Below are 18,061 nucleotides of genomic sequence, written 5' to 3' on the forward strand. Positions count from 1 at the left end.
TTTTGGCTGCATTGGGTCTTCGATGCTGCGCGCGGGCTCTCTCTAGTTGTGGCGAGCGGGGGCTACTCTTCGTTGCGGTGCGCGGGCTTCTCATTGCGGTGGCTTCTCTTGTTGCGGAGCACGGGCTCTAGAGCACAGGCTCAGTAGTTGTGGCACACGGGCTTAGTTGCTCTGCGGCGCGTGGGATCTTCCCAGACCAGGGCTCGAACCCGCGTCCCCTGCATCGGCAGGCGGATTCTTAACCACTGCGCCACCAGGGAAGCCTCCGTAAATGCTCATTTCTGACCCCTCATCTTCTCTTCTCGACACTAACCTTGCTCTGTCATGGTCTGAGTTAGACGTCCTTGACGTCTGAGCATCACCTGGTTTATATTAACAGGCCCCGGCAGTTGCTGGCACCCCAGTGGACGGGAGGGGACCAGAGTCAGCCTCACTCACATTCAGGCACGTGTGGACTGGAAAGCCCTCCTGCCCTCTCTGTCCGGTCCCCACGGGCTGGGAGAGCTCAACATCCATCCTTCTCCAGAGAGGAGCTGTAGCCAGTCCACAGGCCCATCTTGAAGCCCACCGCCGTCTGGGAGCCTGATCCCAGGTCCCCAGCTGGGGCTGCGTCCGTCCACAGCCCTGTCAGCCTGGATGGTGTGGGATTCCTCAGGTCTTGGCCTCCGGCCGTCCTAATTCAAAAAAGGAAAAGCCGGGTCCGTCAATTCCGGACTCCACCCTTTGCCCCATCTTCTGGAGCTTGTCACAAAAATGACCCATCTCTTTTCCTGAAGCCTTTCCTTTATGTCCTGATTTCCCAAAATATGGCCACAGTTCTGCTGTCACACATGCATGATGTTCAGCGTTCGACATGTAGGTCACTCGTAAGAACGTGGCGGGTGTTGCGGGGTCAGGAATCAGCACCGTCACCAGCAGCACCATCACAGTAAGCGCCCCTGCGGCTTGGAGACGGCACCTCCTCACTGGGGCCTCGCAGTATTTACCGGTGCTGGCAGTTGATTCCATTTGGCAGGCACTAAACCTGTGGGCTGCAGGTGAGCTGTGCCCCAGGGATCGCCTTTGGTGGAGCCTTGGCCGAGTCAACACCCCTCAAGGTCAAGTGTGTCAAAGCCTCGTCTGTCAGGCTGCAGGCCTAGCAGACCAGCTGAGCCCGGCAGACGCCACAGGACCCTGGACTCACGACTTCCGAGACCTGGGCCCCAGGCTCACCCATCGTGCGGTTTCCTGGGCCCAGAGGGCATGGAAGGCTACCTAGAAAGGGTTTCATCTTAATCAAGGAGGAGACAAAATATTTACTGTTGTGCCTTCGATTGTATCTTGTCTTTCTCTTCGGGGGGGAATTGGGTTGGTGTCTTTCTTCTGATTAGTGGCCCGTTCTCTCATTTTCCCTGGTCCCGTGCAGCTGATTTATTTAAAGGTGTGTCAGCACAGGGCTCAAATGAGGAGCGGGGCCTCCTCCTTTCTGCTGATGGCCGGCCGTGCCAATAATTCATTTTTTAGCTCATTAGCTAACGGAGGCTGTAGCAGCGGGCCTCCAGGGGACTGAAATGAGGTGAGGTGATCTACCGCCAGCTACCCTGCTCTTGAACTGGCCTTCCTTGGGGAAAAAGAAAGGCTGGGCCGAGACAAGCCGGGGATCCCCGAAGCAAGATTGGGACGTCAGAGTCGCCATTAGGGTACCTGTGCTTTGGCTTCATGGTTTCTTGGGGCGAGTGGTTTTAGACAGAGTGTTCTCGTTGTCAGAGCATACATCTTTCCCATGGTAACTGTTGGCACAGAAGCCAAGTGGAAACAATGGACCGTATGGCTGTCCAGTGTATTAGTCAGAGCAGCTGCCATAACAAAGTACTGCAGACGGGGGCAGAGGGGTAGAGGAGGTGGAGGGGTTAAATAATAGAAGTTTATTTTCTCACAGCTCCGGAGGCTGAAAGTCCAAGGTCAGGGTGTCGGCAGGGTTGGTTTCTGTTGAGGCCTCTTCCTGGCCTGCAGACCTACCCACCGGCTGTGTCCTCTCCTCTGTGCACGGGGAGAAGGAGCTCCCAGCTGTCTCTTCCCCTTCTTATACGGACCAGGACCGTGACCTCAGTCAACCCCGATTATTTCCTGAACGCTCTGTCTTCAAATACAGTCACATTGGGTGGGGTAGGGCTTCAGCACATGAATCTGGGGGGGGACACAGTTCAGTCCATAACATCCAGGGAGGCTTTAGATGCCTCAAGGCCACGGGCAGAGGCCAACCAGACCCGGCCCCAGAGGCCCTGACAGCTATGGGGTCGTTGGAATTTGCTGAGCGCTCTTCACCCCGGTGTCCCAGGTCCTTCTGCACCTGGACGGGGAGCCCCACAGGACACCCATGGGTTTGTCAAGGCCTCTGGCCAGGCTCCCCTGTCCCACCCAGCGGGAGTGTCAGACCCCACCCCCCCTGCCCCCGGCACCACCTCATCACCCGCGACACCCTCACGGGGAGGGTGCACAACAGCAGCGCGAATCTTGAGAGATGTTATTCTCTTCAAGCGTCACGACCCCACGGCTGCCATTTGTCTGGTGGCCACTGTGTACGGCCGGCACAGCATCCGAACACGTGACTTCAAATTCCAGAACCACCTTGCCTGCTGTAGACGTCACTGCCCGTTTTACAGGTGAGGAAATGAGGGCCCAGGAAGTGACTGAAGTTGCAAAAGTCTGCACCACAAAGAAGAACAAAGCAAGCACGTAAACGCCAGCCTCTCCCAAGGCCGAAAACCGCAGCCTTTCAGCTCAGCGTGGATTCTCTTTTCCCTCCCTCTGGCCGCTGCAGGAAGCATGCAGAATTAAGCTCTCCTCCTAGTTTGTTAGCGTGGACGGTGACCACAGGACATAGGCTGTAACTAATATTAAGCGCTGATGCACGCACGGGGGGTTGCTGCATTCGCTCCCACAAAACGGAAGCGTTCCTGAATCCCCTGTTCCTTCCGGTTGGATTTCAGCTGTGGAGAAGCAGCACGCCTGACACAGACTCAGGGCCCAGTGGTCTGCCCTTCCTGTGCTCTCCGGCCTCCTGGTGTCTGAAGAAAAAAACACTGAAACATCACCGTCCTGCAGGACCCAGAAGCCGGCATCGAATGCTTATTTTTAAATGACACAAGAAGTTTTGGTGAAGAGCCGTGGTCCTGTCCGATAATAAAAACCATGCATTGAACAGCTCTGGGGGCGCCCTTGGTGGAGGTGAGGGGCCATGTGGACGTGGGACTGGGAAAGGTGGGCCCCAGCGAGAAGGCTGCCTAGAGGCTTTCACTGCTTTTGTCTCCTTGCAGCATCGCCTGGGGACGGGTCCCAGTACCAAGCCTGTTTTCTGTGTTTGAGTTGTTGGAGGTTCTGAAACCCTTACAAATAATCATCACCCCCGCTCCAGGCTGAGGAAGCCCAAGCCCCAGGCCCTCCTCCCCGTTCCTCATTTCACATACATAACCTCAGAGTCTTCCTCTTAAAGAAGGCTCCCCAAATGGGATGTGTTTTCAGCCCCACGAAACCTGCACCCGCCGCCTTTATTACGTATTGCGAACGGCACTGATTTTTAAAAGCAAAGAACAGCTTAAATGCACTCATCATTGCAGACACGTGTCGAGTTCAGTGACTTCAGGTGAGCTTGGGGTGGGGCGTTCCCCAAGAGACCACATTGACCACGGCAGAGGAGCTAGAAGCTGGGGGGGTGGGGGGGTCTGACCTTGTTCTTTGGCTGGGGTCTTCGAATATTAAAAAGAAAATGGAATGATTGCAGTTAGGACTATAGCTACCATGTTCCATCCTCTGGTTTATCCCTGAACGACTTGGCAATGAGTATTAAAATCAACTGGAGCAGAGTAAAACAGGTCTGATTTTAATGCCTACCAAAAAATGAGAATTAGCAGATTGGAACTTGAAAATCTGGCTGTATCTCCCCCACTACTGTCCCTTTTCATTTAATTCACGTTTTGCTCTTCGGCGATTTATGAAAGGCATCAACATATGTTTAATACATTTTAAATAAGGTTTTTAAATAACATGAAAAGCACGGCCCGGCCTGGGGTGTTTTTTTTTTTTTTTGTCTTTCACCTCTTCCGGTATATTTCCAAGGTGTTGCGGGCGCTTTTGTGCTTGTATTTTGGCCCAAGTGAGGGAGACGGTGTGCAGCCGGCCTCCGAGCTGCGGGTGGTGGCGTGAGTTCTCAGCTGCAGCCACGTGCTCGTCCTGGAAATCGCCTAATGAAAAGGGTCGGGGGGGTCGCTCGGGGGGTCCCTCGTATGGACCAGGAAGTGAAGCAAAACTAATCCAGATTTACTCCTGGAAGAAAATGTTTGCCTAAGTATTTAGAAACAGATTAGGGCTCACCCGACACTAGATCACTAGGAGCAATGTAAACACGGGTAAAAGGTGTCAACAGGGCCTTTATTCTGTACTTGGAAAGGAAAAATGTCACGGGTAACGAGTTTTCTTTCTCCGGTCTAGCGGAGGCCCCAGGTGATTCCTCTGTGTGGTTTGTAGCTATGTACCCTCCTGACTCCCCCGGAGAAAATGCTGAGTTTTAGGAGAGGGCAGTTGTGGATCAGTGTATACGTATGTCTCTGTGGGTAATGACGGTCACTTCTTATCTCTAGGGCTTCTGTTTCTTCTTTCATCAGCCTCATCAAAGAGCATCCGTCCGGGGACTTCCCTGGCGGTCCAGTGGTTAAGACTTTGCCTTCCACTGCAGGGGGTGCAGGTTCAATCCCTGGTCAAGGAGCTAGGATCTCACATGCCTCGTGGCCATAAAACAGAAGCAATATTGTAAGGAATTCAGTAAAGACTTTAAAAAAATTGTCCACATCAAAAAAAAAGCATCTGCCCAGCCTAAGGTCCCCCACCCCACTCCCCCACCCCCTCCCTGCCCCGGCCTCATTCTCTTCCCAGACTCTCTCATTTCAAGAGCTCCTTGTGAAATCTCACTTCTGTCTTTTGCATTTCCCCCCCACTTTTCTTCCCCCTAGCACTGCTGCAGTCTTGAGGATTACTGAGCTGTTTTCAGTGGTTTTCACCTTTATTAGAAGAGGCAACACCCAAATCCACCATCAGCGGCCCAAGTGCACGAACAGACGGCCCGGGGTCTCCTCCTTCCGGTCAATATAAACACCCCTTGCTGTTGGTTTCTTCTCTCTTTCTTCAGCTCCTCTTCCCATCCTGCCCCCTCCTCCCTTCCCCAGCCCTCCTTCCAAACGTCTCAGGCAAGCAACATCCCGTCCTCTTGGGGCCCTGTTATCACTCGCACCCCGCTGGGCTCATGCTCTTGGGGGAGGGGCGCCAGCTGCCATGCTCATCGCGCCTCACTCCTTCCCTCCCCATGTCCTGCTGCCCTCTGCACCCTAACTCAGCTCTGGCCTCAGGGGGCCACCTGCCTGGCCTCCTGGGCTGGGCCCCAGCCCACGTTCCCTCGGAAACCCACCCGGCTGCTCTTCGTCTTGAAGGAGCTGTTGGCGCCCTCACCGAGGCTCCCCCGGGTATCCCGAGAGCTAACGAAGTGGAGCAGGGCCATCTCTTTTCCCCAGTGGATTCGCTGCCTTTTCATATGTGGTCTGTAGCAACATCTTCTCCTGCGCGAGTGTGTATAAGACCCCTGAGCTCACACACACCCCCTCCCCAGCCGATGAGGTTGAGAGCTAAGCCCTCGGGGTCACACCAGGTGGGATAGCCCGCCGGCCACCCTGCGCCCTGGGCTTCAGCCAAGTGCTCTGTAATCCCGGCTCTGACCGTGGCTGCTTAAAGTGGATTGGGCCTCCGGGCCTGTGGCATCCATCCTGCGTTGGGCGGGACCCCAGGCAGCAGGGTGATTCTTCTGGGGCCACAAAAAGCAAAAGATATCACATGAGAGCTCAAGGCCGATCCCTGGTTCTCACACCTTAGGGCGTCAGAATCCCCTGCAGGGCTGGTTCAGACACATCCCAGGGGTTCTGATTCTGGGGGCTGGGACGGGGCCTGAGAAACTGCATCTCTAACAGGTGCCCAGGTGGTGCTCCTGGTGGGGACCCACTTTGTACACTGTAGGGAAGCCTCTCCCCGGAGGGGGGCTTCCTGGTGCCGGGCGAAGACATTTGTCACCCTCCCCTGGACGCCTCCGGACCACACACCACACGGCGGTGGCTGGACACAGGGGTGCAGCCTCGGTTCTCCCTCGCGATCGTGACCTCGCCTGTCTGGTGACTCTTGCAGGGAAGAGAAGGAGAGGTGGATCCGGGCCAAATACGAGCAGAAGCTCTTCCTGGCCCCGCTGACGTGCACGGAGCTGTCCCTGGGCCAGCACCTGCTGCGGGCCACCGCCGACGAGGACCTGCGGATGGTCATCTTACTGCTGGCGCATGGCTCCCGGGACGAAGTGAACGAGACCTGCGGGGAGGGGGACGGCCGCACGGCACTGCACCTGGCCTGCCGGAAGGGCAACGTGGTTCTGGCCCAGCTCCTCATCTGGGTAGGTCGCCCGCGTGCCCTCGGCCGGGAGCCGAGCCGCGGCGGGCACTTGGCGCTGCTCCGCGGACATCATTCTGGGAGAAGGCTATCGTTGGCCGCCTGGAGGTGGGAAGCGTTAGTAATAGGGAATTTAGGGTTGCGGCTGGGGGACTCCCTTTCAGCCCACCTGTGTGAGGGCACACACACGGCACCAGTTTAGAAGGGAGGAATGAAGTCTCCTTACGCGGGCACAGCGGTCCACCTTGCACAACATTTGCTAGCGTTCCTGCCGAGTTCGTCTTTGGGATGACCCCCGCCTTCGGTCAGGCATAGTTGGTGACGTCCCTCTTGTTGCTTTTACAAAAGACTCCCATCGTCGTTTTGTGGGGAAGGGGTGGAGAGAGAGGATAGAAACTGAACGGTTTATGTGGTTTTCCCGTTGCCACACCTTTGGATTTTTCGTTCACATAAGACAAAAATGCTGGACCCTTGACTCTGAGCTTTGATATGGCCGGAATTTGTGAAAGGGCTTCTTCTGGACTCTTCCGATTAATTTCCACTGGGCAAAGTTATCTTTTTAATCTCTACTGAAGCATTTGCCATGCAGCTTGAATGGGGAGAAGAAAGGGAGAAAATGACTGTGCCAGCCCGGAGCTGCTTCTGAGAAGCCCACACCCCCTGCCTGGCCGCTGCCTGCATGCCTTTGGGGTCCTCGGCCACAGCAGGTCCCCATTCAAAGGATGGCAGAAAGCTGCCCGTTGAGAGGGTCCTGGGTAGGGAGGGGTGCTCACCAGTAGTGGAACACTGTCCAGAGGTGGGTCACCTGCTGGGGGCTCTTCTGTTCCCAACCCCAGGGGCAGGCGATTGGTCTGTCCAGCACGGCTGAGAACGATGCCAGTTTCTACATATTTTTACCTGACTCTTGGGATGGGTGTGATAGGCGAATTAGATACACAGATGTCAGAATCACTCAGTGTCCAGCTTCCTGTTAGCAGTTGCATATGAGTCCGCTGGGGCTGCCCTGACAAAACACTACAGACTTGGGGGGGTTAAACAATAGAACTTTTATTTTCTCACAGTTCTGGAGGCCAGAAGTCCAAGTCCAAGGTCAAGGTGAGGGCAGGGTCTTTTTTCCCTGAGGCCTCTCTCCTTGGCTTGCAGACTTCTCTCTGTGTCCTCACAGGGCCTTTCCTCTGTGTGCACATGCATCCCTGCTGTCTTTTTCTCTTCTTATAAGGACACAGGTCATATTCGATTAGGGCCCCACCCATATGACCTCAGTTAACCTTAATTACCTCTTTAAAGGCCCTATCTCCAAATACAGTTCCTATGTTGAGACTTCAACATATGAAGTTTGGGGGAACACAGCTAGTTCCATTAACAAATTGCATGCCATCTTTCCCCCTCGAACTGGCCAAGAGTTCCTTTAATGCTAATGCTTCCTGAAGATGAGAGATGAGACTCCCGTCCATGGTGGTGGACGAAGTGGCCATCAGTCCACCCTTTCTCAAGATCCAGAAGCTTAAAGATATTTGTGCAACTTAACCTCGTATGACCCCTTCTCGTCATCGCTCTGACAATCAGAGATCCTGAGAAAGATTCAATAGGAGGATGTACATCACAGCACTGTTTAGACCAATGACAACTTTAAAGCACTATGTGTAGGGACTTCCTGGTGGTCCAGTGGGTGAGACTCCGCACTCCCGATGCAGGGGCCCTGGGTTCAATCCCGGGTCGGGGAACTAGATCCCCACGTTCATGCCACAGCCGAAAAACAGATCCTGCCACAACGAAGACCCAGCACAGCCCCAATAGATAAACAAATACATTTAAAAAAATAATAACATAAAACACAACGTGTAGCTACCGAGGACAGAGTAACTGAGTTATGTTCATACGGAGGAATATTATATGGCTGTTATATGTCATGCTTTTGAATAAATTTTTTTTTTGCGGTACGCGGGCCTCTCGCTGTTACGGCCTCTCCCGTTGCGGAGCACAGGCTCCGGACGCGCAGGCTCAGCGGCCACGGCTCACGGGTCCAGCCGCTCCGCGGCACGTGGGATCTTCCCGGACCGGGGCACGAACCCGCGTCCCCCGCAGCGGCAGGCGGATTCTCAGCCACTGCGCCACCAGGGAAGCCCTGAATAAATTTTAATGATCTGAGAAAAATGATCAGAGTACCAAGTTCAGTTAAAAAAAAAAAAAGATACAAATTATTTGTGCAAGTTTTATCTCAGTTATTCATATATGCGTTTAGATTCAAAGAAAAACCATTAGAAGGAAATCCGCTGAAAGATTAACCAAGATTATCTCTGAATAGTGAGATTATACGTGATTTTTATCTTCTCGTGCTGTTATGTATTTCCTACAATGAAAATGAATCGCCTCTGAGATCAAAAGAGTGATCGTTTTGTGTGTTTATAATTGGAAAGTCAAAGTAGAAATAGCAAAACTAGAGTTATCCTTGGTCCGTTTCTGTTGCAGAGGGGAGGGGCTTTTCGATGCACAAACCACATTCTTTTCAGACAAGAACACACCCGGCGGGGGGTGGGGGGGACGGGGGCAGGGACACCGGACGCCGGCCTCCCCCGCGGGTTCCTGGTAGCGCGCCCTGGGGTCCGCATCTGCCCCAGCTGCCTGCGGGGTTGAACAAGGCGCCCTGTCCCCTCCCTCCCGTGACCCTAACGCGGTTCTGTTGCCTCCGCAGTACGGGGTGGACGTGATGGCCCGCGACGCGCACGGGAACACGGCGCTGGCCTACGCGCGGCAGGCCTCCAGCCAGGAGTGCACCGACGTGCTGCTGCAGTACGGCTGCCCCGACGAGCGCTTCGTGCTCATGGCCACCCCCAACCTGTCCAGGAAGAACGATAACCGGAACAACAGCGGCGGGAGGGTGCCCACCATCATCTGAGGACCAGCGGTGCCCGCAGCCTCCCGCGCGCCCTCAGGGATCACGCCACGTGAGTCCCGTCGCGTCCCCTCACTCCACCTGGTGGTCCCCGGCCAACCCCCCCGCCCCCACCCCCCCACCCCACGCCAAGCGAAATCACAAAGCCCGGATGGTCCTCAAGGGGCGAAGAGGAGGCCCGGAGGCTGCAGCGTCGATTCCTTTGCATAAACTCCCCTGATCAACGCACAGGAGCGGCCGGCGGCGGGCCTGGGTTCGTTGATGGTAGCACACGGCGCCGGACCCTGGTCCCTCCGGCGGCCGGGAGACAGAGCGTGGCACAAGGGACGGGACGTGGGGGAGGGGAGGCGCGCAGCCAGGAGAAGGGGCAACTCTCCTCAGCTGGCGGTTCAGCACATCAGTACATTTCACCTCTACCGGACGGAACACTTGGGTTTCATCTCTTCTCCGAGGAGCTTGACGGCATAAATCGGAAGCAAGCAGAGTTTGTCAGGTTTGAAGCCCCTATGATGGTATGTGTCAAATCAGTTGTAGCTAATCTGTCCAGGGAGAATACTGGCTTCATTACACTCGTATAGTTGAGTTCTTCCAGCGTTACCGCTGTTTAATAGAACATGATGAGTCATCACCGAGAAGAAAGCACATTAGCCAAGGAGGTAGTTACACAGCACGCTCTGATGATTGCCACGATGTGATTGCAGTACTCTTAGAAGCATCATATTATCCCAGACATGTTCTTTCAAGCCCTTGGAGCCCTCCTTTCTAAATTCACTGTCATAATTTAGTATCTGTTTAATCTTTCAGTCCAAAGAGAGGAAATCAGTTGCCGAGTATTACTTGACTGCAGTCTCCTTGGCGCAAAAACAAAATGGAAAAAATAAATAAGAGTGACTTGCAAGTTCAAAAGGAAATCACGAACTCAGCTAACAGCAGCATTTTGAGCACACTTAGTGAACTACGTAAATGTGTAAAAGGCTCTTTTGGCCCAAACCCGAGAGATAGTCTGTGTCCTTTTGCCGAGGTGGGTGTCTTGGGTCTCAGTCACTCTGGGGCCACATTGCCCAAGTCACACAGGCTTTTCTGTATTCTGTCTTTAGATGAGATGTGTTGAAAATCTATTTGAATAAAAGAAGTTCATAAATATGCATTGATTTCTGTACAGACAAATGGCACCTCTGTTAATTTATAAATTGAACTGGATGTGAACTAATAATATGCAACTAGTTGAGATAAGAGGGTTACAGATCATTGTACACGGGAAATATTCCCAGCAGTAAACACTTCCATTAATGTGATATACAGCTCCTAAAAAGGAGCATATCAGAATAAGATGGTGGTACAATTTGCTTATTAAAATCAAGAAAGGGGGGGATAAAAGCATATTAGAGGGGGAAAGAGGCATGTGATTCCTTGTTACTGGAAAGCACCATTTAGATCCGACCCTCCTTTTGCCCACCCACAGAGGAACAGGCTATGGCAGCTCAGGGGGGTGACTTTCCAAATCCCAGACCCGGGCGCTTTGCAGAAGTCCGTCCTGACCGCCGCTGCCCATTTGGGAGCGCACAGACTGACTCGTGAAACGCCCTGAGACTTTTTTTTTTTTTTTTTTTTTTGCGCCTGGTGGCCAGGCCCGTCATTTTAACACATCACCCGATTTGCCGTCGTCATGGTTTCTGGCCGCTTCAGACTTCGGCCACCTTCAACTCGGTGGCCAAACATAGTAAACCAGATCGTGACACCTTAGGTGAAAAAGAAAAGGGAGCAACCGTGCCTTGAGCCCTTTGGCAGCATGACGGGGGAGAGGGCGTCACCTTGAAGGACGGCATGGGACAGATGTAGCACAGAAACACGGGGCCGCGTTCACCCTGCCGCCTCCGGGGAAGTTCCTTGCTCTCATATAGTAAGCCTTCTATTTTGTAAGAGTTTTTCCTCTTCTTTCACTTTTTAAAAAAAAAAATTGAAGTCGGTGGGGAAAAAATAAAGCTTTACACAGTTTCTACCTGGGTCCGTGTTTCATGGGCATTTCTAACCTTGATGCAGCTCAGTGGAACTCGGCGGTTTCCCGGGGTAACAGGTGCGGAAGCCTCCAGCCTGGGAACCTTGACAACAGGTCCATAATCCCTCCACCCGATTTTTAATTCTGTTTCATCGCTGTGTGGTTATTTTAAATGTGAATAGAGGAAAAAAGGAAGTCCTTCCTGGTTTTGAAGAACGCATTACTGTTCTAATCCAGCCACGCGCATTGGCCTCCCTGTTAGCATAGACGTTATGTAGTGAACGCAGATAGAGTATAAACGAAATTCTTAAATTATTTCATTGTAGTTAATTCCCACTGTAGGAATGCTTTATCACAGTGAAGCCTACTTTTGGAAAGAAACAGAATTCCTTGTAAGGCTTCTCTTTGGGATGTATATGAGTGTGTACAGATTATTATACGTGTTTATAATATAATATTTTCCCAGATGACTTCTTTTTTCACTTAGCCTTTCACGACCTAAATGCTAGACTGGTTTCTTCCCTTCCCTCCCTCCAGCGCTGGGACTTCATTGATTCCTCCTTAGAAAACTCGACCCCTCTCCTGCTATTTTTAGCGATATTGATCTGCTGCAGGGGGCAGCCTGCTTTCTCGAGCCCGAGTTTTGGCAACAGAGAAAAGGCGGTAGTGGGTTTCAAGGGTTTTCTTCTAAAATAAAGGTGACCGGCGGCTCGTCTGTTTGTATGTCAGTGTCAAACTAGAAGTCCTTTCTTTGCTGACAACGCTCTCATTCCCAACTTAAAGCCTTACTAACACCAAGGCCAGAGAAGCAAGGACCCAGGGCCAGTGTTGGAAATAACCAGTTGAGGAAGGGGGTCCGCTTTTCATAGTTTATTTCCGTGTTAAGTTCAGGGACGTGACAGTGACACAGGAAGCCACCACTGCAGAATCCACGTAACCTTTTCTATTCGGAATTCAAATTTTTCCTTGACGAGAAACCCACTGGCTGGGGAAGGCATGTGATAAGGCGGCCACTCGTGAGGGCACCTGCACAGGTGAGCTGGGTGCATCGCAGACCCCTCTGGACTTCTCTTGTGGCCAAGAGAACCCTGCGGAGAAAGGAGCCTTGATTCTGACGGTGCATGGGTGGACCTCGAGTACTGGTGCGGACAGACAGATGGCTTTTACCGAGCCAGGGTCCCAGGTTCCTTCCGTCTCCGGTCTTCCCAGGAGATGAGCAGTCGAGGATGAGCGAGTGACGTTACTTCCATGAGTCTTTGGTCCCAGAAGCAGGTACAGTTTCCTGTCCCCCAGGAAGCCCACCCTATGTGGAATCATCCCAGAAGGCAGGTGAGGGCAGCAGGTGCTTGCCGACTGCTGGGCTGTCGGGTGCAGGAGAGAGCAGCTCTTGCTGAATTACTCTGGCCTGGAATCCTTAAAGCAGCACCTTTCCCGCAGGGCCACGAGCCCGGGCTGTGGCCCTTGTAGCACCGGTGCAGGGCCGTGCACTTCTGCCCCCTCCTCTGAGGTTTGGTGCCGCCTGACGCGGTCCGCTTGGATCCAGCCTCGGCCTCCAGCATCAGCCCCGGGCCTCCCAGTTTGGTGCCACCTGAACACATGCAGGCTCATTCCCCACATTTGCAAAGGAGCTGTCACTACTTCATCAGGGAACAACAGTCCAACAGGAGAGGCAGCGCTGCGGCCGAGCAGACCTGGGTTCACCCGGCCTTGCCGTCCCATCCGGCTGCCCAGGGTCCTTCCTCGGCTGTGAAACCCCGTGGCCTTGCAGGGTGTGGTGACGTTTGGACCAGTGGGAAAAATGCCAGCCCGATGCCCAGCCAGGGGCGGGATGCTCAGGAGAGCAGAACGTGGATAGGACAGGGCCAAGAGCACCAGCCAGGAGACCTGCGGCCGGGTTGCCCGCCCCTCCCGTCGAGGCTCTGACCCTCCTCTGTCTCTGCTGAGCCCGACGTCATCGGTGGGAGCGAGGCTCTTCGAGGACCCCTGCTCCCGGGCAGCCCCTCCCCCGGGGGTGGGCCGCACTGGCCCCTCCCCGTCACTCACCGCCATGCGCCTTGCAGCCTGAGTCTGAGTTTGATTTTCTAGAGGACGGAAGGGTGAGCGTCCCCCTCAGGCCCTTCACTCCCGCTGCTTCTGGCCGAGACCACCCTTCTCTCTCCCACACCCCCTGCTGTGTTGCCATCTCAGGGCCTCTGTGCTTCAGACGCCTCCTCTGCCGCTGAGAGGCCGCTGGGCACACTCGTGGTTGGGGCCCGTTCAGTGTCCTTATCCTGCTTCCTCTTTAAAACCGGAGCTGAGTCTTGCAGGCACCCTGGGCTGGCAGGGTGTGGCTTGAGGCTCCAGGGCCTCCTCTCTCTCTCTCTCTCTCTCTCTCTCTCTCTCTCTCTCTCTCTCTCTCTCTCTCTCTCTCTCTGTCCCTCATTGGGCTGCTGTGGCTGGTCAGCGGCCTCGTCCTGGGCCTGCCCTTGGCGGTACCACCTTTCCCCCTGGGAGCGGCCGTTGGCTCGTGCCCAAACCCCGGCCTGAGCTGTGCTCACGGGTGACGTGGGCCCCGGTGGCTCCAACCCCACCGGTCCTTTCTCTTTGCACTTAGAATGTTCTGGAAGCAAGGGGGTGGGCAATCCGCACTCCCACCTGGGGGGGCTCGGAAGCCTTGCCACAATGTAGGTCCTCAGTGAGTAAAGTAGGATCAGGCCTCAGAAAGTGCTCAAAAGGCACAGATGACTGGAAGGTAAATCCGTCACCTCTGGACGGGCTGCTTCGGCTCCATCACACCCTCTCTGTCAGGGGCCCCGCGAGGTCATCGCGACTTTTCCGGAGCTCCCCTGGACTGTATTTACGTCCTTCAAGCAAACAAACTGAAGAGCCGTCAGGAAGGAACTCAGAGAGAAACGTGCTGAAGATACACATCTTTCTTTCCCGGGAAATATAGCTTCTTTCTAACTGCCTCTTTACACGTGGGTTTCACACGCTGTGAAGTCGTGTCTCGGAGTGATTTTCACCCCCATCCTTCACCAAAAAGCTGAAGAAGGGCCTTTGGCATCGACACTTGCGTTTTTCTCTTTTAGCCGTGGTTTAGACATGTTTCTTTTTTGGATTCCCCAAGCGGCTGTGCTCAGGAAGCCCTGTGGTCAGTGGGTCTTTGGTGTGGGCTCCACCCTGGCCGGGCCAGGGCCCCCAGGTGTGGGCAGGGGGCCCGGATACACAGCTGGCCCACTGAGGCAGGGTCTCCTGCTCTGCTGTGTGCCCTGTGCTGACAGGTCCTTTTTCATTCGAGTCTCTAAATCAGCTTGCCTTTCAGTCAAGATACCAGATTCCTTCTAGTTATATGCAGACGAGAGAAGCCTGGCGGGCTACTCACTTGGGGTAGATGAAGCACTGCTCAGACTTGAAGTTGCATCGCTGCCAGGAAGTAGTCACCGGAACCCCAGGTGCCGTGACGTCTGAGAGACAGATGTTGCCACACAAGTCAGCACCTCCACGTTGGACGTTCAACCACCTAAGACGTGATCATCCCCAAAGCACAGATTTTCTCCCCCTTAGAAAAGAAATGCTGTCCTAAAATAGATTTTTTTTAAAAAATATGAATAAATTCCCTGTCTCATTTTGGAGGTCTGCTGCTTTTGAAACATAGATTGACACTTTTTTCCAGTTGGCTTTTTCAGTTTGGGTCTGAGTGGAAATTAGAGGACATTTCATCAGCAGCGGATTCTGTAAAACGAAAAAGTCTGTTTTTAATCTGTGATTTTTTTTTTTTTTAAGCCCAGATTTTAGAAGTAATTCTGTTTCACCAGTGTAGCAAGCACCCTCCCCAAAGCAAGGGTGCAGTGACCGTGAACTTGAAAACCTCTCCTTAAGGCATTTCACTTACGAGGTGTTGTTTTCGTTGACAGCATTTGGTTTGGGGGTTTGCGCCTTTTCGGTAAAAGTGTCCTTATCTGAGGCCCTCAAGCCATCCAGAAAAAGGCCTGCGGTGCCGGGGAGAGGGCAGGGTTGGGGCAGACGTGCCCGACAGGGACCCAAGGTGGCTCTAAAGGCTGCAGGTGTACGAGCGTGAGCCTGCCCCACTAAAAGGGCAGGATCGCTGGCTTCCAGCCACTGCGGGACATCCGGCTCCCAGCAGGCGCCGGCTGTGCGCAAGGAGAGGCAAGGTGGCTGCGTGAGTGAGAGGTGGGCTGGAGGCTTGTCTTGTGTTGGGCCTGGCTGTGGCATCTGTAGAGAAGGACCCCCGGGGGTCGTGATCAATGCGTAAGGGAGATCCTCGCCTGTCTGAGTGCAATTAAGACTCATCCAGATTTCAGTGTCGGTGAGCGTTCCATGACCTTCAGCTTTTGAGAGGCAGATGAAAGAAAGGAACTGAACAAGATGTGAGAGGGCTGGAGAGGTTTTGGAATGGAGCAGACCCCCTTAACACACCCGCTTTCGGCAACAGTCGCCCCTAAATCAGATTATACCCCCGTCTCGCTCGTGCCGGACGGCATCCACGGCGGCCCGGAAGCTGATGTCTGAGCTGGTTCAAATACTCTTGTACTAAGGAGACTCTGGCCATCCCCGAGAAGCTCGTACTCAGAACTGGCTCCTGGGAATTAAAGGCGTGTCGGGCTGGGTGGGGGACGTCCCGGCTCTCCCCACCCCTGTAACGACGCCCGCGTTAGAAACCCAGGTGCCTGGCTTCGTGCAAAGACCTTGGCGAGCAGCCCAGCTGGGGACACTGCACTCAGCTCTGCACCTGACGGTCCACTGAGTCGCCCTGGGGAGAAGGTACATCCCGCTTGGGAGTGGACAGAGTCTGGACCCAGGGTGCCGTGAGCTGGGGACAAGCCAGGGAGTTAGCTGTTACTGCTCATGGGAGCCCGTCACGCCCCTCTCAGGCCCCCCAGTCCCACCCACTGGGTCCCGGCAGCTTTCTCACCAGGACTCTTACGAGCGCACTGGTGGACTTGAGTGAGGGTCCAAGCCGTTCTGTGGTGGGTGGGCAAGTGGGTAGAGGCACCCTTAGAAACTGCTCTGTGGCTGTTCGCGCATCTTGGTCTTAGAAGTAACGCCTTCTCCAAACCTTCAAAAGCAGCACGGCTTCTCTCCTCCGACTAAGTTTTTGTGTCTAAAATATATCAAATTCATGGGGCTGCTGCCCCTGCCCTGGCTTGAGTGCCCGTGTGCCAGGGATGCCGTGCGCACTTGATCGGAGGTGCTCTGCAGAGCCCCGGAAGGACCGGGCTGGCGGCCCAGGGAAGGGCTGGAGTTTGGCCGCATCAGCCACAAGCATTGCCACGTGGGTCCGAGGGTGTGGCTTCCTGCCCCGGATGAGCCCCACTCTCCTGTCCCTGACTTGGAACTGGGTTCTCACCTTCGCCGTTGGGTGTGTTTCTGAAAGGGAAGCCTGGGCAGGTCAAAGGTGATGATGGCTGAGAGGCGGTTTTAGGAGGGCGGAGGGAAGGCTGCGCCTCCGCACATTTTAGCACATTTCTCTGTTCTGTAAATAGCCATGTATAGAAGATGGAAGAGTGGCCTGGTGTTTATCCAGAGATGGGGTTTGTGGTTTTTTTCTTTTTGGTTGTTTTTATATTACCTCATTCAGCAAGTTTGTTTCACAATGACTCAATGATGCTTTATTTATATTGTTTGTACTGTAATTAAAACCACTGACAGACATTTCACTTGGCTTGTTATTTCATATGATCTTGTTTTGATTAAATATGCCAGTTTGTATTTTCCTGCCTTGGGATTTTTTTTTGTGTCAGCTGTACAGTATTCTAAGGGGACAAAAAAAAAAAAGAAAAAGAAAAATGTGTAAAGTAATGGAGAGAGGTGGCTATAGTGTAGAGGCCTCTTTCTAATAAAGAAATGGAAATATGTCTACACCGCTTCCGTGGAGGTTTTTCTTGGGGTTTTTTTTTTTGGGGGGGGGAGTGGGGGGGCATCTTTTGTCATGATTAATTGGGTTTCTATTCCCAGGTCAGTGCTTACGGAAGGGACTCTGCTAGGCCCAAGCAGCCTCACGCATGAGCACACTGGCCTGAGGTGCTACAGTCATGGCAAGAGGGAAAAAACAAGGAGCAGCTCTTCGGACTTATTTACAAGAAATTCCAAGAGGCCCTGGTTCCTCCAGGCAGGGATCACCTGGGCCCGGAAGTTCTGATACATCAGATGCTTCGGATGTATCTTTGCACTGGACCCACAGTGCCCTAGATATGTGATAAGGACTCAGCGGTGGCTAGAAAATAAACCCATTCCAGGACGATGTGATTACTAATATTAAACTGTTCTCATGCGAAATAACATTCTATCTTTATCCCCCAATTCAGAAAAGTATAAAGAAGGTAAGACTCACCCAAAATGCCACCACCTGGACGTCACCACAGTTTTTGATTGGAGCACCTTCCAGACTCTTCTCTCTACAGACAGATGGATGGCTTTCCAACCCCCCAGTCTTCCATGTCAGTAAAGATAGAGCCGCGTGATCACAGGACACGCTAGTATTTACAGTTTCTGATGCGATTTCCCCGTGGCGTGGGGAGCCTACAGCGCCACAGTGTCTGCTGAATTGCGCGACACAGAAGGGAGCGTGCCACCCAGCCGTGCGGTCACATGACCCCCAGCAGGCCAAATTCAAACCATGACAAAGGTGACCTGTCTTCTGGTAAATAAGCCAAAAAAGGACCAAGAAAATTGCTTTTTGGAGGAATCGGTTGCATTCACACGCATACTGGTTATCTATT

The 18,061-nt window shown here is 53.5% G+C and overlaps 1 protein-coding gene across 14 annotated transcripts in view; it reads left to right on the plus strand.

Moving 5' to 3' along the window:
• AGAP1 (ArfGAP with GTPase domain, ankyrin repeat and PH domain 1) overlaps positions 1–17,201 on the plus strand; it is a 568,640-nt gene extending 551,439 nt beyond the window's left edge. For 13 of the 14 annotated variants that reach the window (XM_059055294.2, XM_067027207.1, XM_059055295.2 and 10 more), the window contains 2 exons: positions 6,202–6,457; positions 9,146–17,201. In XM_059055294.2, the coding sequence (XP_058911277.1) occupies positions 6,202–6,457; positions 9,146–9,349 (460 nt within the window). In that variant the 3' untranslated portion in view covers positions 9,350–17,201. The remainder of the gene's footprint in view (positions 1–6,201; positions 6,458–9,145) is intronic. The other variant, XM_067027214.1, reaches the window with a different exon arrangement.
• Positions 17,202–18,061: the final 860 nt, after the last annotated feature.

This window comes from Kogia breviceps, chromosome 2, assembly GCF_026419965.1.
Source record: "Kogia breviceps isolate mKogBre1 chromosome 2, mKogBre1 haplotype 1, whole genome shotgun sequence".
Lineage (NCBI taxonomy): Eukaryota > Metazoa > Chordata > Mammalia > Artiodactyla > Physeteridae > Kogia > Kogia breviceps.